The sequence below is a fragment of the Electrona antarctica genome (genome assembly GCF_951216825.1).
Source record: "Electrona antarctica genome assembly, chromosome: 11".
Taxonomy (NCBI): domain Eukaryota; kingdom Metazoa; phylum Chordata; class Actinopteri; order Myctophiformes; family Myctophidae; genus Electrona; species Electrona antarctica.
The window spans coordinates 22,829,748-22,853,737 of record NC_136792.1 but is presented as its reverse complement, the minus strand read 5'-3'; the positions used below and the strand labels follow the sequence as shown (position 1 = coordinate 22,853,737).

General features: G+C 45.1%; 2 protein-coding genes across 2 annotated transcripts in view; one reads left to right on the top strand and one right to left on the bottom strand.

Moving 5' to 3' along the window:
* The window catches only part of lekr1 (Leucine-, glutamate- and lysine-rich protein 1), a 208,077-nt gene that overhangs the window by 154,407 nt on the left and 29,680 nt on the right, over positions 1–23,990 (bottom strand). The gene's annotated exons all lie outside the window — the stretch shown is intronic.
* On the top strand, positions 17,096–19,132 carry LOC306932306 (glutamine--fructose-6-phosphate aminotransferase [isomerizing] 1-like; the record flags this gene model as incomplete). Its single annotated transcript, XM_079514056.1, has 1 exon — positions 17,096–19,132. One exon carries the CDS (start codon positions 17,096–17,098, stop codon positions 19,130–19,132), a length of 2,037 nt encoding a protein of 678 aa, XP_079370182.1.

The window sequence follows — 23,990 nt, the reverse complement described above, 5'->3', positions numbered from 1 at the left end:
ACACACACACACACACACACACACACACACACACACACACACACACACACACCTGTAGCTTGAATGTCACCAAAACATGTCATATAGCTTTTTACATGACGTGACGCTAACGTGTTTTGGTGGACAGAGTCCAGTGACACTGGACACGTCTTTGGTTCATTTACTATGACATGTTCTGTACAACGGTGGTCCCCAAACTGTCCCAGGGGTCCTTGAGGGGGTTTCAGGGGGTCCCCACTCCCCAGATAAACTGTCCCAGGGGTCCTTGAGGGGGTTTCAGGGGGTCTCCCCAGCTAAATGAGTTAAAATAATTTATACCAAAATCAGTTGAACCACTTTAACTCTATACATTTGGCAGTTTGAAAACAGCAGATCTACAAGCTCTCAACTGAGAGTTGAGTTTTTTTAGTACATTTCAGAATATAGAAACATTTTAACAGCACAAATCTTGTATGGGGATCTTCGGCACCACATCTTTTCAGATTGGGGTACTGCGGCCAAATATGTGTTCATTTGGGGTCCTTCACATCAGTGTTGATTTTGACAGCAAATTTTGATTTTAGTTTCAGTTATAGACTTGAATAGTTTTAATTTAGTTTTAGTCACATTTTAGCCACCTGGAATGTTTTAGTGTCTAGTTTTAGTCGACTAAATATCATAAGATAATGGCTGATAAAGAGAATAAAACAGAGACACACAATGCATTTCTGTGACAATTCATTGCACTGCAATGCAAGATACTGAAGGAAGGGTTTTTTATTTAGGTGCCCAACGGATTAAGAAAGATTAGGGTTTGACATTTGGTTTAATCGAGTGATCTGATGAGACGGATCATGGATTTACAAAAGAAAGATAGCTCCTCTATCTGAATAGCGCGCGCACGTGCGCGCACGCGCACACACACACACACACACACACACACACACACACACACACACACACACACACACACACACACACACACACACACACACACACACACACACACACACACACACACACACACACACACACACACACACACACACACACACACACCTCTCTTCATCCCTCTCTCAATCTATTAAATGCTTCCTCAAGTAGGATATTTCTCTCTGCCTGTTTCCCTCTGTCTCTCTCTCTGAAAAATCATGGACACAACACAACAAATCACACAAGCTTTTAAGAAGGGATGTGTGTGTGTGTGTGTGTGTGTGTGTGTGTGTCCTTATGAAAAAAAGCGACAGTGTTTTTGCTGAATGTGCGTGTGTGAGTGAGGCGCTGTTTCGTGACTAGCCTTGTAGAATTTCCTGATGATGCCAACCCCCCTGTGGTGCTCAGTGCAAGAGCTAGTGCCAAGATTACCCTCATCTGGCCCTGTGTGTGTCACGTGCGTGTGTGACATGTGCGTGCGTGTGTGAGTGCATGTGTGCCATAGGTGCGTGCGAGCATGTGTGTGAGAGTGCACATGCGTTTAATGATGACTGTGTCTGTCTCTGTGCATTTATTTGGGAATGTGCGTTACATGAATATGTGTCTGTCCCTGAGTATGTGCGTGTGTCCATGCATGGGTAATGCTTTTTGAATGCGTGCGTGCGTGCGTGCGTGCGTGCGTGCGTGCGTGCGTGCGTGCGTGCGTGCATGCGTGCGTGCGTGCGTGTTCTTGTGACTGTGTGCATGTGTGTGTGTGGAGGGGAAGGAATGGGGAGAGGGGATCTGCAGTCACAAGGGACAGGGAAATGTGCAACCACGGGTTATTGGAAAGAAGGCGAGTCCACAATGAGTGAGTGGGCGTGTGGGGGGAGTGTTGTACAGTAGCATGGACTCAAACAATGTGTGCTAGATTCAGGGTTACTTCTTTGAAAAGCTCTGAAAACATTCATGATTTTATATGCATGTATGTGCTGATTTGCAAAACACCAAACTACCCACAAACTGATATGTTTCTGTGTTTCTTTTTTGGGCTCTAAGATTAATATAGCAACACATACCCAATTCGAGAACTAATGACTAATTGTTGGCCCTACCAGTGAAAGCATGAGGCTCTAGAATGGCAATGATGGCAGTTGAATTCAGATTGGTATGAATAGCACAGTCGTAGGGCCTGCTGGCGGGACTAATACACAGTCGTAGGGCCTGCTGGCGGGACTAATACGTATTTACAGAATGTAGTATTATTTTATTTATTGCGACTTATACATGTTATATTCATTCCGTTTAAGATATGTGACACAAATCCCCCTCAATGAGCGATGGACATAATCTGCTCGCGGTGAGCTTGTCTCTGTAAGAACATGCGTGTGCACCGGGGGAATACGCAGACACATGCAGAGACAGCGGCGGTGCCAGTGATGAGCGGCTGTCACTGCGAACAAAGAGAGGACAAAGTGGGCAGAATGAGGGCAGCAGGGGGTGAGGGCGGGGAGTGGGGGTTGAGATGTTGGGGAGAGAGGCAGATGCTAATAGGGTTGAACAATTCGGGGGGGGGGGGGGGGGGGGGGGGGGCTGGCACTGGAGGGCATGCTGGCACAGGGGCAGCACAGCAAAAGAAAAACATGTTGGTAGGGGTCTAAGTGGGACAGACAGACAGAGGAAAGGAGGAGGTGGGTTTAGGAGACAGGTTGCAGGATGTTAGAAGGCTGGATTCTCTGGAGAGATGGCAGAGGCTATACTAGATGGAGTATGGGGGGGGGGCTACAACACAGGCAAAGTGTAGGGTTGCATGTTTGTCGCCTGACTGGCTATCCCACTGCTTGCTACAATTCTCTCCAATTCTTTTCGCTGCTCTGCCTGCCTGTCTGTCTGCCTTCCTTTCAACCGAGTCCGACCTTCCTTAATCCTTCCCTCCCTTCGCGTGGAAACGATAAAAGGGCAGTGACAGAGAAAGAATCACCTTTGGCCGGCACTTTGCAACGCATCACATCACATCCACAAAACAGGGCGCGGTGCAGTATGGCACGACATGGACACACACAAGCATGCACACACGCACACAAGCATGCACATGCACACACACACACACACACACACACACACACACACACACACACACACACAACCCAAGCATGCACATACTGTATACAACAAATAAAGAGTATAGCGAGGAGCAGGCAGAGGAGCTGGCTGCCTGCGTGTGCATCTGCTTCTGTTTTGTGGGGGTCAGCTCCACTGTGTTAATTGAATGTCTTCTCTTGTGAATCCACACGCCAATAATCTGTGGACTATTGTTCAGGGGACTATTGTTTAGGGCTGCAACTATCCATTATTTACTTTTTTACCATTTAATTCTACTTTTTCGATTTAATGAGAAGCATGTTTTTTTATATATATTTTTTATATCTGATACTTGATTGCAGAACAGTGTTTTTGCAAGAATGGTGATAATAGCTCACACATACCGATGAGACACCACAGCTATTTTCACTATTTCACCTTTTTTAATGTAACATTTCCCATATAATGACATGACCAAATTGATTGATTATCGATTAATTTGATGGGGGGGGGGGGGGTCAAATGTAGGAAACCAAAAACAGTACATTTACACATGAAGAATAAAAATTACCCACTGTATGGGAAACACTGACTAACACTTGACTAACCTCAATCAGTAAAGCAGGAAATGCAGCCCGGGCCATGACGTGTGCACACACATATTCGTATTCTTATTATTAATATTACTATTGTTACTATTGATGTGTTTTGCTTTTATTGTTGTGAAGCACTTTGTGACTGATGTCTGTGAAATGTGCTCTATAAATAAAATGTACTTACTTACTTACTTACAGTATATGAGCATGCACAGCACAGCACAGCACCTGTAGCATGCCCCATCTAAACCTCATCTACTGTCAATAATCCTGTTTCTGAGGGCGTCGGCAGCATGCACACATGTCCTTGATTCACCCCTATTTGAAATCTCTGCCTGTATGGGTGGAGTGAGGGACACAGGACACAAAGAGATAGAACAGACTAGTGCCAGCATCCTTCTTGGCCAACAATGTAGAAAATTGAGTGCTCTTGAAGCGAGATTAATCAAAAATGCTTGCCGAGTGCGTATAAGGACAACGCGTAGAAACAACAGAAAAAGCCTGCAGTGCACATGCACTGATCAAATCCATGGAGAGGAAAATGTATATACTTATTACTTATGGAATAAACTGATACTGTACACTGTACAGTGGAAAGGTACCTTAAGTGATACTGTATGTATGGGTTTAAAGGTTAAAGCTGTGTATTCTGACAGTAATCATTGCTATAGACTAGACTAGAGTGTCTGTTCAGTAACAGGGGTCTCCCCATCTCTCCGGTTCTTTAATAAACCAGTTTCTGTTTACTTAAGAGCTAGAGAGAGACAGTCAGAGACCTCTGTTACTGAACAAACACTATACAACAATGATTACTATCAGAATAGCCCATGGAGCTATATTTATCACTCATTTTAACAAAGAAAAACGTTTCAATGCTCTGGTCTCAAACTAGACCAAAACGATGCTTTTATAGCACAGTCCCCCAGCGCTATTTATAACATGAATCAGATAGTAGATTGACCTACATAGTGGAATGCATGCACACGGCTTACAATCAAAATTCATGACAATTCAACAGAACCTTCACATTCATCGTGGCCGAATTATTATCCATATATTGAATTGGCACAACATCAATTTGACGTGCTGGGAGGCATCAAAAGCGCATATTGTTTGCGTGCACAGAAAAATAACAATTTTTAACCATTATTCGGATCCTATTTGCGACCGAAGGTCGCAGTTCACTATGGAATCATGCATTTCCCGTCAGTGCATCACTCAAAAGCCCCCATATATGGTGCACAGGTCTCGTGACATCACGTGACATCATCAGGGATGTCATAGTAAGCCCATATACTGTATGGAGATCCCTGATGTCTTCAATATTAGTACAAACTATCCTTTGTCCCGGCTGCTATTCAACTGCTGAACAGCAGATAGCACTTTATTCCTGCCTCTTTGCACTTATTGCCACTAATGCACTTTTGCTGACTTTGCTACTATTGAATGTTATGAATTCTCTGTCTCTAGTGCCCTGTTCTTAGATCGTAGTTTGTATTGAATGTTGTTGTTCCAATTTCCTGCAAGGGACAATAAAGCTAACCTTGAACCTTGAACCTTGAATGTATATACAGTATGTCAGAACCTGTTCTGACATTCCATATGTTGATCCTTCCCCATTCATCCTTCCTCTTCGATGTCTCCCTTTTGACTGATACCTGGAGCTGACCTGTTCTGTTCTCTCCCTCAGGCGTCTCATGCTGCATTCACATGGAATCAGGCAAGCGGTAGACAAGACAGCAAACGGCAAAACCTGCTGGACGGCAGGTTTAAGTAGCCTACACTTTATTACTGATAGGAAATGTTCAAGCCTCTTCACTTTCTTTTATCTGTCTCTTTCTATCTAATCTACAGCAGTAACAGGTCATCATCAATATCCATTTTGTGGTTCCGAGTCCGACGCATGTAACGTGCTTGAGACGTGAGACAGAGTCTAAAAAAGTCTTCTGAAAAACGTATGTTTCTATATCGCGTGGTGCTCAAACTTTTATAGGGCCCATAAAGTTTACCAAACTATCACTGAGTCTTTCCAAATCACCACCGTGTCAGCCAAGGTGCATATACCTCAGTGGTGATGTTCTATTTTAAAATGTCCTTTTATAGACACTGATATACTAAACCACACCACTACCATGATACTGTATATCAGCCCCCATGCAAAAGTATCCCAAAACACTGTCTGACAGCAAGCACACGAGGTGAATGAAGGGCAGAGAAAACAGCCTAATAAGAAGAAAAGACAGATGAAAGGAAAACAAACGGTAGGAAGAGTTGAGAGGAAAAGGGAACGTCTGAGTCACATACACTAATCAGGTTTAACAGACAACACCTGTGCTTAGTGCTACTCTTACCGCCTCTAGACCTTGCGTCACGACAACAAGCTGCCACTGGTGGAAAGTAACTAAGTACATTTACTATTTTACTTATGTACTGTACTCAAGTAAGATTTTTAGGTATTTGACTATTTGTACTTTACTTGAGTATTTCCCATTTCTAATACTTTTACTACATCTCAGAGGCAAATATTGTACTTTTACTCCACTACAATTATTTGTAAACTTTAGTTACTATTTAGATTGTATTATTACAAAACATACATTACCCATTTCAGGCCTATACATTACGGCCATTTGAAAATTGGCGATCTACACAATCGCGACTCACTCATAAATGCGATGTGACGCATTGTGAGCTTGTAGATCTGCTATTTTCAAAATATTTGTATACATTTGAAAACTTGAAACGAGACATTCTGCATAATGAGTACCTTTACTTTTGGTACTTTGTCTTTAAGTACATTCTGATGCCAATGCCTTTGTACTTTTACTCAAGTACATTTTGAATTCCAGACTTTTACTTTGTAATAGAGTATTTCTACATTGCAGTATTGCTACTTTTACTTAAGTAAAACATGGAGTACTTTTTCCACCACTAGCGAGCTGCACGTTGTGACATGGCTCAGCAGAAGGAAGCCTCATGTTTGACAGGCAGAGCAGCGCTATCTATGACCCCATTTAACCTCCATGAGCAGGCGCGAACAAGCACTCAAAACGTACACTTCAGATATTCAGCCTTAGTTCTTTCTTTCTTAATTTTTTATTTGCCCGTTTATTCCCATTGAGCTGAGCCGGGATCTGTCCAGACGTGTGGGGACAATTAAATAGGATTAAAGAGGAGACATCTATGAGTGTGTAAAGGTCTTCATAATCTTCTGTATGTCTAGTCACAACAAACTAGGTGATAGGTCATCTTGCTTTAGTCATCATCAGGGAGAGAGATAGGGTGAGAGAGAAAGAGAGAGAGAGAGAGAGGGGGGGGGGGGGGGAGATAGAGGGAGAGAAAACAAAAACAGTGTAGAATAAATCTTGAAATTGAAAAAAAAAACAGTAGAAACATCTGTTTAAAACTATGGAAGTATACATGTTGCAAAATTTGTGAGCAAATAATATGCGATCTGTACAGTTGTAGTCTGTCATCCACACACACGTAAGCAAAATGCACTTTCTCCTTGTAGGAAAGGCTCTGAAACTACAAATAGATTAGATAGCCCCTCCAGCCAATTTATCAGTGTCTGACACATGCTGGCTGTACTGTAGCAATGTGGTAGCGTGCTAGCTACCAGCTGTCCCTCTACAACACGCACATGCAGTTATAGGGGAGTAATATAATAATATCCTCATGAAAGTCCTCTAGCAAGCTAATACAATGGTGGTCAGTGTTTCAACAGGGAAAAACTGCTTTTAGCTGAAAATAAGCTATAAATAAATTAATTCATATACAGTACTTTCCCTTGAATACATGACATAATGTCTTTGAGAATGTTGGAGAACAGCATGCACTAACGAGTGTTCCCGGTCTAGGAATGGCACCGCACCACAATCACCTTGGTATAGAACTTGTAGATCTGCTATTTTTGTACAATGTAGTACAATGGAGTATGATATAGGTCTTAAATGGTTAATCAGACTAATTGGTTTAGTCAATAATAATAATAATAATAATAATAATAATAATAATAATAATAATAATAATAATGATAATGATTTAGTCAATAATAATAATAATAATGATAATAATGATAATGATAATGATAATGATAATGATAATGATAATAATAATAATACATGTTTTTTGTTTTTTTATTCTTTGGTTTATAAGAAATGTAATTACATTTTTAAGTTGTATTCACTCCAAAACCTGCAGCTTTAATGCATTCTTGCATCTTTTTCATATACAGTACAGTACAGGCATTGACACTAAGGGTTGCTCACCTGCCCCTGGCAGGTAAATAAAACTTTGGGGTAGGTGGAGTTTGCTTGCAGGTTGCCCGACTGGGCAAGTGCTCATTTCAGAGAACACGATATATCTGTCTAAAAACACCTGAATGTGGCCAGAACTCCAGAATGTAAATGTAAAATCCCACAGAGCACTGTTTACCTATAATGTGCTGTTTTCACTGTTGCTATACACTACACTTAAACATAAAACAACAAGTGTGACGCCATATTCATATTCATAGAATAGTATATGATGATCTTTGATCATACAGGCCCAGAAAGTAAAAATAAATAAATAAATAGAAGTGTTGAACAGAACGGTATTTAAAATGTTACCTATCATTTTATAATGGACGATTTGCGTTTTGGGCAGGTGGGCATGACCTTTGGGCAATTTTCCACTCACATGCCCCATTGTCATGCTTGTATACCAGTAACCTTGACCTTATCAAAATCCACACCATGAATACAGCTGTATACATGCAGTATACAAAAATGTATACAATGACCTTGTAATGACCCGCAGATTATCGTACATTGTTGTTGTTGCTTTGCATTACCAGAGTGCCACCCGTGACAATACTGCGGGATAATCCCTCAGTCATTTACCTGATGGAAGCTCGCTCTACCTCAGCCGGTCAAATCTACAGACACGGAAAACAAAGGGGTGCATGATGACGGGGGAAGGCACAGGGGACGGGGGAAGGCACAGGGGACGGGGGAAGGCACAGGGGACGGGGGAAGGCACAGGGGACGGGGGAAGGCACAGGGCAGGAAAACAGACACAGAAGAGAGGGAACAGGGAGGGAGAAAGAAAGGAAGGGAAAAAAGAAAGAAGGCGACAAGCCCGAGTTACACTAATCAGAGTGAACAGACAACACATGTGCTGCCATTATCCTGCGACCTCCTGCAGTCCCACAGAGGAGACGGAGGAGACAAGAAAGAAAAAAGAAACCTAGGAGAGTGTCTGGTTTTGAATAATGATCCATTATTCAGGCAGACAGGGACCAAGGGAATGGCGACAAGAGAGGGACAGAGGAAAATCAGGCTGAGAGACAGAGAGACAGACAGCGATGTATAGTTATAGAGAGATGCCACAGTGTAGCCTCACTGGGACAGTTCATCGCCCCTCTTCTCTTATCCTCTCCCATCTTCCCCAACCTTTGCCATGCTCACTCAAAAATAGATGGAAGGATTGATAGATGGATATTTGGCTGGAAGGAGGTGAGGCAGGGAGGCAGGCAGGCAGGCTGGCAGGAGGAGAGACAGAGACAAGGAATTACATCAGAGGAGAGACTCAGGGGGCCCGAACTGAACTCATGAGTTCATACAGAAATAAATCCAGTCCAGTCCAGAGAGTGGAGAGGAAAGAGATATAGAATCACAGGCAGAGAGAGAGAACATTTAATAACACTCGAGGCAACTAGACAGGGGTGAGATAGGTCAGTGTAGTCCGAGCATCTGAACAGCGTCTCTTCACCTACACTAAATGGATTTCTGTCTCCCAAACAACACACCACACAAACAGCAGAGTCCCTGAGACCTAGAAGACATACTTCTCACTCCTCTCACGCGTGCTTCCTGAACCTGCAGTTGCACTTTGTAGTTGTTCCAAAAAACCTGAAAGAGGTGGCTGACATTTTACATTCTGCTGTCCAATACTGCAGTGCCAAGCAGTGTTGCCAGGTTTTGCAAGAGAAACAAGCGACTAGGCTACATGAGCCCGTTAAACCTACAGTATATGTATCGACTACTAAATTTGGCAAAACAAATTCAGATGGGGGTATGCAGACAAATACATATTAATGTGGGGGTCCTTGACAAGAACATGTTTGAGAAGTTGAACCACTGGTTTAAACAAAAACTAGACAGCAAGCCCCAAAATAAAGAACTACACTTTAGAAACAAGGCCAAAAAACACAACCCACTACTACCAACATTTACAAACTACTATCACTATTTACAAGTGACTTTACAGACAAACTAGCCTCAAGTCTCTTACGGTATAATACGCAGACATGGCAACACTGGTGAGAAGGGTTCAGTATAGAGCGTCGCCCTCTACCATGGACCAGGAAATGATTCTCCGTTCATTTTCCTCATAGACATTTCAGAAAGTATTTATTTAAAGACGTTTACGTCGCGGACAAAGCCAACTCGAGTCGTGACAAATCATGACAACAAACACAATTTTTGGGGCCGAAAAAATAATTAGAAAGAAGAAAAAAACGGCAGGTTACAAAAAATGTTTTGTTGTTTTTCTTCTTTGTAATTATTTGTTTGGTCCAAAATATTGTTTGTGTTGTCATGAGTTGTCACGACTCGAGTTGGCTTTGTCCGTGGCGTAACCGTCTTTAAATAAATACTTTCTGAAATGTCTATGGGAAAAATGCATTGGGATTAATTTCCTGGTCCATGGTAGGGGGCGGGACTGCGACGCTCTATAGAGCAGTGATCTCTGGCCACGTCTCCTCATCTGACAGTCAGCTCTCGTGTTGCTCCAAGCCGCTACTAGCAATGAGCTTAGGCAGCCCAACCCCTACCGGGACACCCAAACTACATATGCAGGCATGTTTCCGTGAAGGGCTTATATATGCATTTTATCATTTCCATTTACACGTTAAGTCTGCCCTACCAAATGACAGTCAGGACAAATCGATCTTTGCAATGCTAATGTAGGACAGATGTAGGACGGCTATACCACTGAGCTGAATTAATGAGAGAGAGAGGAAAATAAAATACAGTAAAGGCCTATTAATAGTCCAGTTTTCGGTGAAGGTGACCGGTTAGTAAAAACAGAGAGATATGTTGTGTGAGCGGAGACCACCGCGGCGTGACGCCATGTTGTCGTTTTTGGTGGACACCTCTTCACCGAAAACTGTTCTATGAATAGGCCTTAACAACTTGCTATGCCTCCCAGGTCTGCTTATTATAAGTGGTCATTGGGTGTTTTAAGTAAAGTAATGCCATTCCTGGAGGTGTAGGCAGAAATGTTTTGTGTGGGTTTTCTTCCATAAATGTCATGCTAATGCTATGATTATTGTTATAATAAAGCATTATGAGTACTTATGCGTGCTTATAACTATATTTATACAGTTGAATTATAAGTATAGGTTTATAATGCATTAAAAGACATGGTCTCCATGGAAAGTGTTACCAAAACTACATGTTAGCATAACTCCCAGACAGGTCAGTGTTGCCCATGGAGAGCAGTCCAATTTGTGCACCCAAACAACAGAGTTTGACCTCTGAGCACACAGCTTGACCTCCAAGCCCACGCTTCTGGAAGCAGCAGTTTAGCCAGCCAACCAGACCATTCAGCACTCTGCAGACCCCTTAGGGGCTCTGTGAGCTGTCTGAAAGCCCCTTGTAGACAAACAAGGAGGGACACAACAGAAGTCGGGGGGGGGGGAGTGGGCAGGGGTGAAATGGTCTCTAATGTGAAAATGCCAGCAAGCTAAACTCAGCTCCTCCTCCATTATAAATGAGCCCAGAGAGAGTCAGACAGGTAGTGCATGCATGCATGCGTGCCGTGCCATACCGTTCCGTGCGAGGAGGGGTTCAAACATGGTGTCCTTTTTAAGTGATAGTGTTTTGACTGCAATGTCCGGTCTTGCTGGAGGTGGTGGAGGGGTGCAGTGGGGGGGGGGCCTGGGAGGGATTTGTCTGGCTTTGAATGGAAAAAAGCACGCGACGTACGTTGAGTTAAAATAGATGGAAGTTGTAAGTGGAAGAGAAGGAATACAGTGGATTCTACTTAGTATCAGTATGTGCATGGCAGCATTGGTGTGCAACGGTGATCCAGGAAGGTGCATTTAGTTCCACCACCTATAGAATACCCTCTACGCTTAACTCATTTAGCGCAGAGATCGCCTTCTGATCCAAACGCCTGCGTCGCCGAGATCGGCTTTGGACGTGTTTTTTAATATAAATTGATTACGGTTCACAACTCTGTTCTGTATGCACTCGTAACACTCCAGTTCCGGTTTGATGAAAACAAACGAGGAAAAAAAACACACACATGAGATTGAGAACACAGTTTTTAGAATCCTAATATCTCGGATTCTTCTTCCAGGCTGCGTTTTGGATCAAAACAAGCTTGATTTGCGGCTCATTTCTATAAACGATATGATCACCGGTTACAAAATGTATGTTTTGGTTGAATTAAATAACATTTGCGAACATGTTACATATCGATAATTCACTTCCTGTTTCTCCGTATCCGAGAGAAACGCCTTTCAAAATAAGACGGTTAACAGTGGCGTTCTACAGCAAATCTCTTCGCCAAAAAAGCCAATCTACAGATCGGCTATTTTTGGCTAGTGTTCCCCACCAGAATAAGCATACTGGGGGTTCAAGTGTTTAACCACTTAAGTACTATTATTTTTTTTTTAAAAGAGTTAAAAAGTCAGTGAATGATCGAATTAGATCTTGTTCCTAGAGATTGCACCGTCATATGAAATGCTACTTTCTTTCTTTATCTCTGAATACCCCCCCACCCTCCGCCCTGTAGCTCAGTGACATCTGAGCAGTGTTTCTTTCAGACCCCTGAACAGTTTGACAAGCCAGAGAAGACCGTGTTCCGTCTGGCTGTGTCTCTGTGGTGAACGTATTGTCCTTGTAATAGATGTGTGTGAGCTCTGCTAGAGAGGTGTGTCAGTTCCATGGGGGGAACAAGAAGTACTATACCGGACTGCTGCTCGCTAACAAAGCGCAAACCTTCTACCAAATCTTGATACTGCTATAATGGCCAAAGTGTCTAGCGTGTGTGTGTGTGTGTGTGTGTGTGTGTGTGTGGCCCAAAACAAAGAAAAATCCTAACTAGGTACAGACTCAGTGAGCACAGTCTTGCGATCGAGAAAGTCCGTCATAGGCAGACCTGTATCCCGAGAGAAGACAGACTATGCACCCACTGCACACAAAATGAAGTGGAAACCGAGCTACACTTCCTTACCATCTGTCCATTGTACCAAGATATCAGAGACACATACTTCCCACAGATTACATCCGCACACGGAGATTTTGAAAACATGACCAATGACAAAAAACTCCCATATCTGCTGGGCGAAGTACAACAATGTGCAAACACAGCAGCAAGATTTGTGAGTTGCTGTGATAGGAGAAGGATATCAAACGGAACACAACCACCCTAAAGACTAATCATTGTGTATATTCCTGCACTATACCTGCATCCAGTGATCTTGGTACAATATAGAAATTGATCTATTGAAGATTCTGACGTTCAAATGTACATATTTTTTGTTTTGATTGTATTGCTGTATTGTTGTATTGTGCTTTGGCAATGTAAACGTATGTTTTCTCATGCCAATAAAGCCCTTTAAATTGAATTGAATTTAAATTGTGTGTGTGTGTGTGTGTGTGTGTGTGTGTGTGTGTGTGTGTGTGTGTGTGTGTGTGTGTGTGTGTATGTGTGTGTGTGTGTGTGTGTGTGTGTGTGTGGTGTGTGTGTGAAAATGGTAAATGCATTTAAAGTGCCTTTATCCAAGCTGCTTTACGTGGACTGTACCGCTGAATGTACAGCGGTAATATGTAATTGGTTCAACCTCCCGTTAGTTCGACCATTACTAACTCTAACCTAAACATAACCGCAAAGCACAGGAGCAGTGCATGTTCGCCAACCTTAATGCTTGTTCGCCAACCTTAATGCTTGTTCGCCAACCTTAATGCTTGTTCGCCAACCTTAATGCATTTTCGGACAAACGGGACTTTGGATCTATGGGCAGGGATGGCCATTTGGAGACATGTTATGCACGCAGAAAAGCGCTTTTTTACCCATTAAAAAAAACAAATACACCAGTTTTCTTTTCCCATAATAAAATGTGCTATTTACGAACCCGTCGGTGATTGCCAATTGCAGTGTATGGGTGAAACATGGAACCGTGTCCCAGTCCATCCGGGCGGGGGAATTGGCGTGTGTTGTTGTTGTGAACACATGCACACTTTCCCAGTAAGTCCCCAAGCCTCCACCGCATCGTTGAGTTTACCTACCAGGTTGTCTGCAAGTGCTGTCTGTGTCTGTCGGGCAAATTCTGTGTGACGGCTGACTGACGGATGAATTAACGTGCACTCCTCGTCAATATAGTGGCACGTAATTGTCAAATAGCTCCCTGTGGTGGCTGGTGAGTGCCGTCCAACAGTAGGTCGTAAGAGCCACACGCGTAACCACACTCTGTTCGGAATGAATTCATTCATTCTGAATACATTTTGTGCATGTAACCGCAGTCACATATTCATACACCGATGGCGAAGGAAACCATGCAAGGCACTAACCTGCACACCAGGAGCAATTAGGGGTTCAGAGCCTTGCTCGAGGACACTTCAACACTAACTTTGGGGGAGCCAGGGATTGAACTGGGAACCTCACGGGATTGAACTGGGAACCTCACGGGATTGAACTGGGAACCTCACGGGATTGAACTGGGAACCTTCACGGGATTGAACTGGGAACCTCACGGGATTGAACTGGGAACCTCACGGGATTGAACTGGGAACCTCACGGGATTAAACTGGGAACCTCACGGGATTGAACTGGGAACCTCACGGGATTGAACTGGGAACCTCACGGGATTGAACTGGGAACCTGGGAACCTCACGGGATTGAACTGGGAACCTCACGGGATTGAACTGGGAACCTCACGGGATTGAACTGGTAACCTCACGGGATTGAACTGGGAACCTCACGGGATTGAACTGGGAACCTCACGGGATTGAACTGGGAACCTCACGGGATTGAACTGGGAACCTCACTCTACCTCACTACTTGTGAGCCACTGCCGCCCTAGAGACACTGCCGCCCTAGTGTGTGTGCGGTCGTGCGTGTGTGCGTGTGTGCGTGCGTGTGTGCGTGGGTGCGTGCGTGCGTGCGTGCATGCGTCTGTCTTACCCACAAGCAAGTTTGTCAGTATTTATTCCTGTGAATACACTACAGGCATGCAGGACTACACTCTGATACTGTATGTGTGCAACTCATACTGCACAAGCGTGTATGTGTGTGTGTGTGTGTGTGTGTGTGTGTGATGGCATGGCATGTATGCCTCTAACCACAGTGGTCTTGCCTCTTGGCGGGCCACACCATTAAAGCTCAGTGCCAGCCGGGCCTCCCCTCTCCCGACACACCAGGATTAACAGCGCTTAAATGGGGCCTGTTCCTACTCCAACCTCTGCCCTCTCTGCAGAGAACACATGACTGGCACATATGGTGTCGCCCACTGCCGCACGCATGCACGCACACACACACACACACACACACGCACGCACGCACGCACGCACACGCACACACACCACTTTTGTTGTTTTTCTGCTACTCTTCCTCCCATGCACTCCCCCTCCTCCAATAAATGGTGCTGAAGTGTTCTCTACAGGGGGCTAAGCCCAGAACATCCCCTATTTTACAGGCTTATTGGAATCTGAGTGGGTGATGAAGGAAGGGAGGGAGACCACAACCTGAGACATAAACAGATGGGCCACCGGCAACTATTCAGAAGGGGGGGAGTTTACCTCTCCCTCAGACTCCCTCAGACTCCCTCATTCTCTCTCTCTCTCTCTCTCTCTCTCTCATTTTCTCGCATTGTGAGCTTGTAGATCGGCTATTTCTACTACTTTTGAGCACCAATCTATGCATGCCATCTAAGTATGGCATGCGTTTATGAAGAAAGACATAAAAATAAAAATCACACCCGTGTGAACTGAGTGGTGCAACAGTGACGTCACATACTAACCATAGCAAACATGCTAGTTTTTTTGGTTGCTAACCATAGCAACCATGCTCATTTTTTTGGTACGAACAAACACAGGTACAAAGCCAGTTGTTGGAGTGGTTTGCACCACTCAAAAATAAACTTAAAAACTTGTAATACGGAGACGGGAAGTTCTGCCCGACTGTCTGTTGTCTGTGTGGAAGATGTATGGACGGACACATGAGCACATCACGGATGGAGGGATGGATGGATGAACAGCGAGGGGATTTGTCTTTCAGCACACATTGCTTTCACATCATGCTCCCACAGACGGCTCCTATGTTCACAGTAATGTACTGTCCTCAATCCGAATGTCCAGAAACTATTTCAGACGGACACACGCACACACGATCACACTCGTGTGAAGTGAGTGGCGGTCTTATCATCATACATCACATTCTGTGCTCAGCCAATCAAATAATTTCCATATAGTGCTAGCGCCCCTCAAAAAACTAATACTGTATATATAAATAAATCACACTCGTGTGAAGTAAGCGGTGCCTTTCATCACAATGATGACGTCTGGGGATGTCAACAACATGGTGTCACAGACATTCCATGCTCAAACGGACATTCCGTACTCAGACAGACAGACAGACAGACAGACAGACAGACCTTTGACCTGCACCCTGTGAATTAAAAAGGGCTTGAACTGTCTGTGATGCTCCAGTGCTCCAGTGTCTTCCTTCCTAGACAAAGCTGTGCATTGGAGAATCTGCACCGCTTGCGCCCCTCAAAACTACATAAAAATACTCACATCCAGAGGCTCTGGCCACTATGCGGCCCTCAGACTTACGTCACACTACCGCCTATATCCAACCAATATGTCTGAGTCATAGCGTTGGAGGAGTCTGTACATGTGTCCCTCACTATCAGGTGATGGTGGTCGTTGCTAGGATACAGCTACGGTAAATAAGCTGTATATACCTCCACCCATCCATCCATCTTCAACCGCTTATCCGTAGTCGGGTCGCGGGGGCAACAGCTCCCTCCACCAGAGAGCTCCATACTTCCCTCTCCAGGGCAACATTAGTGACTTCCTCCTGAGGGATCCCGAGACGTTCCAAGGCCACCCGTCGAAGAAAACTCATTTTGGCCGCTTGTATTCGCAACTTTATTCTTTCGGTCATGACCCACACTTCATGACCATAGGTGAGAGTAGGAACGAAGATTGCTCGGTAGACAGAGTGGTAACAGTGCGGTACAGCGACTGCAACACCGGCCCTGCCGCTCCGATTCTCCAGCTGATCTCCTTCTCCGTCCTCCCCTTACTCGTGAACAAGACCCTGAGATACTTAAACTCCTTCACCTGTATATACTTATATTTCTATATTTGGATGCATTGACAATGTGTGTCAGCCAATCACAATGTGAGGTCGGACCAAATTATGTCATTGACTCTCATAATAAAAGGTTTTCCCGATTTTGCCACCATAACCCCAGATATAAACCCTGTAGTTATTTACCAGAAGCGGAACCAGTTGCTGCAGACATGTGTGGAATCTTTGCGTACATGAACTACCAAGTGCCGAGGTCTCGCCGGGAGATTCTCGACATCTTGCTCCAAGGCCTGTGGCGTCTGGAATACCGCGGCTACGACTCAGCCGGCGTCGGAATCGACGGCAGCAGCAACGATGGCAGGTCCACCCGCGTGATCAAGCAGAGCGGCAAGGTGAAGGCCCTGGACGAGGAGGTGCACAAGCAGCAGGACATGGACCTGGATGCCGTGCTCGACGTTCATGTGGGCATCGCCCACACCCGCTGGGCCACGCACGGCGCGCCCAGCCCCGTCAACAGCCACCCGCAGAGCTCCGACAAGAACAACGAGTTCATCGTGGTCCACAACGGCATCGCCACCAACTACAAGGACCTGAGGAAGTTCCTGGAGAGCAAGGACTACAAGTTCGAATCCGAGACCGACACGGAGACCGTCGCCAAGCTGGTGAAGTACGTGTACGACAACCGGGAGAGCGACGACATGGCCTTCGCCACCCTGGTGGAGAGGGTGACCCAGCAGCTGGATGGCGCCTTCGCCCTGGTCTTCAAGAGCATCCACTACCCCGGCGAGGCGGTCGCCACCCGGAGGGGAAGCCCTCTTCTCATCGCGGTGAAGAGCGACCACAAGCTGACCATGGACCATGTGCCCATCATGTACCACTTCTCCGGCAAGGACAAGAGGGGCTGCACCACCATCCCCCGGACGGACAACCAGCCCACCTTCCTGTTCCCCGAGGACCAGGTGGCCGTGGAGTACTTTTTCGCGTCGGACGCCAGCGCCGTCATCGAGCACACCAACAAGGTTATCTTCTTGGAGGACGATGATGTGGCGGTCGTGCGAGACGGGCGCCTGTCCTTGCACCGGATAAAGCGCACGGTCGGGGACAACCCGGCACGCGCCATCCAGACGCTGCAGATGGAGCTGCAGCAGATCATGAAGGGAAACTACGGCTCCTTCATGCAGAAGGAGATCTTTGAGCAGCCTGAGTCCATCGTCAACACCATGCGGGGACGCATCAACTTCGAGGAAAACACGGTGACGCTGGGCGGCCTCAAGGACCACATCAAGGACATCCAGCGGTGCCGGCGGCTGATCCTGGTGGCCTGCGGGACCAGCTACCACGGGGGCCTGGCCACCCGGCAGATCATTGAGGAGCTGACGGAGCTGCCCGTCGCAGTGGAGCTGGCAAGCGACTTCCTGGACCGGAAAACGCCCGTGTACCGTGACGACGTCTGCTTCTTTGTCAGCCAGTCGGGGGAGACGGCCGACACACTCATGGCGCTGCGCTACTGCAAGGAGCATGGCGCCCTGACCGTGGGCCTGACCAACACGGTGGGCAGCTCCATCTCCCGGGGCACTGACTGCGGCGTGCACCTCAACGCTGGGCCAGAGATCGGCGTGGCCAGCACCAAGGCCTACACCAGCCAGGTGGTGGCGCTGGTCATGTTCGCGCTGCTCATGTGCGACGACAGCATCTCCATGCAGCCAAGGCGGCGTCAGATCATCCAGGGCTTGAAGATACTCCCGGACCTCATCAAGGAGGTGCTGGGCCTGGATGACGAGATCCGCAAGCTGGCCGCGGAGCTCTACCAGCAGAAGAGCGTGCTGATCATGGGCCGAGGCTACCACTATGCCACCTGCCTGGAGGGGGCGCTGAAGATCAAGGAGATCACGTACATGCACTCGGAGGGCATCCTGGCGGGCGAGCTGAAGCACGGCCCACTGGCGCTGGTGGACGGGATCATGCCCGTCATCATGATCATCATGAGGGACCAAACGTACGTCAAGTGCCAGAACGCCCTGCAGCAGGTGGTGGCACGCCAGGGCCGGCCCATCATGATCTGCAATAGGGACGATGAGGAGACGATCAAGAACGCAGGCCGCACCATTCAGGTGCCGCGCTGCGTGGACTGTCTGCAGGGCATCCTAAGCATCATCCCGCTGCAGCTGCTCTCCTTCCACCTGGCCGTGCTGCGCGGTTACGACGTGGACTGTCCCAGGAACCTGGCCAAGTCTGTGACGGTGGAGTGAGCCACTCGTCCACTCATTGGTGGACAGTAAAGGACTATTCATACTCCAGTTTGAGGTGAAAGCTTATTTTCTAAAGGTTTGAAGAAAACCTCAATATTACATCACTAACGACACATCACTCTGTTTTAACTGTCCAACAAGTCCTTTCACTCTCGGGCTATCACCTCGTTCACTGACTGGTCTAGAAGTTGGGTGGGCGGTCCCCTTGGTTTTGTAGGCACAGGGGTTTTGCATCTGAACCAGAAGGAGGCGTGGTCAATGGTTAATGGTTAAGGACATCACTACGAGTATGAAGGCCTCGTAACAGTGCATTTAATGGGTTCTATGCACACACACCATTTTGGAAAGAACTTGGGCCTCTTCCCTATTCCTTCACAGGTGGAACAGATGGTACTAATGAAGGCTCTGTTCCATTCTGGTCAAACAGAGTCAGGCTTCGTTACACACCTACACAACAAATGTCCGTGTGCGATGTCTGATTGCTGTTTGATTGCTGCTCCAATTCATTTTCAATGGGAGTCACATGGTTTGACCAAACATTTTTGTTTGATGGGGGGGGGGGAGCAATCAGCAATCTCAAACAAATGTTTGATCAAACCATGTGACTCCCATTGGAAAAGCATTGTGGTGGCCCAAAAAAACGACCAAACATTTCTTGATTGGTGTTTGGTACGTGTGAATGAGGCCTCAGGGTGCTGCTATTTAATTGTGCATGTTGGGCTCACTGGAAACACTCTGCTGCACCAGTGGGTCTAAAAGTGTCCTTGAGTGGGTTCCAAATGGCCTCATACGGGTGTGTAACTGATGCCATTTGTACACTCTCAGAGTTATGCGAGTCCTTTAAATGAAAGAGTTTGAGAACCACTGCCCGTTAGGGTTCCATTTGTATACTGTGAGAGTGAAGGGGAGACCGTGAAATTGAAAGGTTAAGAAACCCTTGCCTGGGGTGGGGTTCTAGGGGGTCCCCCAGCAAAATGTATTAATACAGCATCACAATCATTTTAACCACTTTATCCATTCAGTAATAGCAAATGAACAAGCTCACAGCGTGTCACTTGATGCGTCCTCACTTTTGTCAAAATTGGCCATTGATTGTCAATGGCATTCAATGTTTGTGTTTGCACAATCACTCAAAGCTGGCCATTCATTGTTGATGGCATTCAATGTTCTTTTACCGTAATTTCCGGACTATAAAGCGCACCTGAATATAAGCCGCACCAGCTAAATTTAGGGACTATAAGCCGCAGGTGTTTTAACTCATATACTGCCACCTGCTGGACGCACAGCCAACCTCAGACTGCCGAGGCGATTTAAAGGCTGCACACACAAGACCGACATCCTGTTTTGGGCGTCCATCTTAATGCTAAATAAATAGCATCAATGCTAGCGAGCTAAAATATAGCCATCCTTGCTCTAGAAAGCGCCAATGTTCCCATCTAGACCACCGGATAATCAGCAAAGACCTCCAAACATCGCATGTTTTATCCAAACCACGGAGAGCTCCGTAGATTTCGAGTTATTCAGCTTTTTAGTCAGCCTGTATAATGGGATGCGGACGGGAGCGCGGTTGCGCAACCCGGTCTAGGATCGGTAAAGAAGGAAAGGCCAAGCCAAAATAATAATGAAAAAAATCACACCCGTGTGAACTGAGTGGTGTAAGGTCTTATATAGCCTGATCAGCTGTGGTCTGACGTAATGTCTGACGTAATGAAATCACACCCGGGTGAACTGGGTGACCGTAGCAACCATGCTCATTTTTGAGCACAGACAGACAAACAAAGCCAGCCATAGAAATCAGCGATCCGGTTTGATATCAATAATAAAGCTTATCAGACGGAGTATTACACCAGAAGCAGTTGCTAGTTGGAATCCTTCTGGCGGAACGTTACGTCACAAGCAGTAAGTCTAAGGACTGGCCATAGAGATAGATTTAGAAGGTCCCCTAGTGGCCGTTAGCTGTAAAAATCCATAGATTAGCTGCACCGTTGTATAGGCCGCAGGGTTCAAAGCATGGGGAAAAAGTAGCGGCTTATAGTCCGGAAATTACGGTAGTTCTTTATTTTACTGCTTTTAATGGTGCATCATAGATGCTTTTATTAATGGATTGAGATGACGGACTAACAGTTTATGGACTAACAGTTTATGCCATTAAGTTGCCCCATCAGTGTTTCTTTCTTTCTTTTTCCTTATTTCTTTGTTGATACTACTGTGTGTTATTGATGCACTAAACGAAATGTTATTATATGTCTCATACATTGACAAATAAAGATCTTATCGTATCTTATCTGTTAGTGTTTGCACAAACACTCAAAACTGGCGATTCATTGTCAATGGCATTCAATGTTTGTGTTAGGACAATGCTTGTGTAAACCCTCAAAGCTGGACATAGGAGGGGCTAGCGCCCCTCAAAAAGGAAAGACTTTAGGGGATTACAGGCAAGAACACGGATACGTTCACTCATATCAGGAGTAGAGTTCTGGTAGAAAGGTAGAAAGCTTTAACGCCCATTAAACAATAATGTTCTTGTGGTGATTCAGATCTGGTGACTATATGGCAGCCTCGGTGAAAGATCTGATACCGCGGCTGCGGCCAATCAGCTCCGTTTCAACTTGATGACGTCAAACAACAAACATGGCTGCCCCCAATGTCTTAACGTGCAACCATAGCTTGCGACTGTATCGATTTGACAACGAGAGAGAGAGAGAGAGAGAGAGAGAGAGAGAGAGAGAGAGAGAGACTTTTGCACCAGTTATGATTACCTAACCTATTTTAAAATAGTGAAAAGAGCAGATCTACTCTTGTAGATTGGCTATTTTCACTAATTATCATCAGGGAGTTAAACAAACCATGTGCAACCCAGATTCGGCACAAACAAGGGACTAAATTAATTTCGCTCCTATGCCGCCAAAATGTGGAACGCCTACCAACAGCCATTAAGACAAATCCCTTGACTCCTTCAAAACCGCTCTCAAAGGGCACCTACGGACGGCTGCAATTCGAAACTGGCCCCCGTAAAATCAGAATCCCCTCCCGCCCCCTTAGCCCACCCTGTTTTCCCCTATATCAGGATGACCTGCTTCATTTCAAACTGCAGCCAAAACCTGCCTTTTGAGTGGATCTTTTTCATCACACATCCATTAGCTTTCACACCTTTGCGTGATTCTTTCAATCACTCAATAGTTTCTCGGGCTGAATGTCATGGTGCCCTAACTCTCAACTAATGGTTCATGAAACATGTCTGTGGCTGTATAAACCAGGTACTCATTCTGTATACTTAGCACCTAATAAAAGGCTCTAATTGTCCGTGCTGCTCTAGTGTCCTCTCCTCCTTCTGCAACTTATGTCCCTGAACCTGTGAAGCACCGGATCAGCCGTTTCAGGCTTGAGGCGCGTTGGTAGACTCCCTTTGTTAATAAAAAAAAACTCTCATGCATTAAAACATAGAGAACACTTCACCATGTCAACCTTCCCCAATACTGGGGGGAGGCGGGGGGCTGTATCAAATATGAGTGACTGACTATTGTAAACGATACAGAGTCACCTCCCTGACAACAGCACCAGGAAATGTTGTATATTTTTGGAAAACAATTCCTATATATGACGATTCTAAGATGACCCAATGTTATTTCCCATAGAGAAAAACTTCTGTGACCCAGGGGACGAGCTTGATGTCATCAGCATGCCCCTTTTGTGCACCATATAGGATCTGACGTTTGACGACGTTTGACTGAGCAGAGTTATGACACCTCCGTTCACTTCATGGGGTCCAATGGTTATAGAATGTACATTAAATGTATTCATTTCATCACTTCTTACAACTTTTGTAAAGACCAAAAAGGTTTAGGCTGAAACCTGGCTTATTTTGCCTATATGCCTTTAACACCAAGCAGACTTTGAGAATAATAAAAAAGAAGAAGAAGAAACTACAAACAAGAGGGGGCGGGGGGACATAAAACAAACAAAGGAAAACAAATGGAAGAAAAGAAACAAACGAGAGAGGAAAAAAAGAAAGACACGACAGGAGAAGACGAATTTTGTTACTTGCACGTGAGAAGAAATGTTATTATGCGGTTATTATACGGTTATAGTATTACTTTATCATCATAATAGATATGTACTTCATCATAAGATATGATTAATAGATATACTAAATTATAATAATGTTCTATACTTATTGTTTTAGATTCATACATTATTTTAAATGTATTATTGAGTTACACTTTCTCAGTTCATTGTCCTGCCGTTCCACAGATTCACCCCTCTGACACTTATACATCTCCCTTTTGTTGGTTTTTGCCTTTAGTCCCCTTAAGGTGAGACATGGTACTGTAGGTGAAATCATGATTTTTCTTTTTTTGCTATTTTGCTTCCTAAACATGTTTTCTTTCAAACTAAAGCAAAATAAACATTCAAAACACAGATTTAGATGTTTATTTTAGTAGTTTATTTTAGCCAATGACAGCTCGTTTTGCTGGGTGAAAATCCACCCTCTCAATTTTCATGATTGGTTGTTGGTACAAAGGAAGTGACCATATTTGAATCAAACCACAGCTCGAGGTCCAGACCTTTCCAATGATATATGGCATTATATGTTGTTGCCAAGGTTTGGATGAGATATTTTGTCTCAAAATAGTGGCTTCAAATAAAACGTTTTGGAATTTTACAATACAATTCTTTAAAGGCCGTTTACTCAAAATGAGTTTTCCTCATACCTGGGACAAAGAATCTCCACTTCAGTTGCACTCACGTACACCAAACTTTCCAGTCTTATTCATAACTATATTCTGCAGATATTTACAGATGGGTTTGTTGATATATCATTCACAGCCTGATTTACATCACATTTTATACCTAAAAA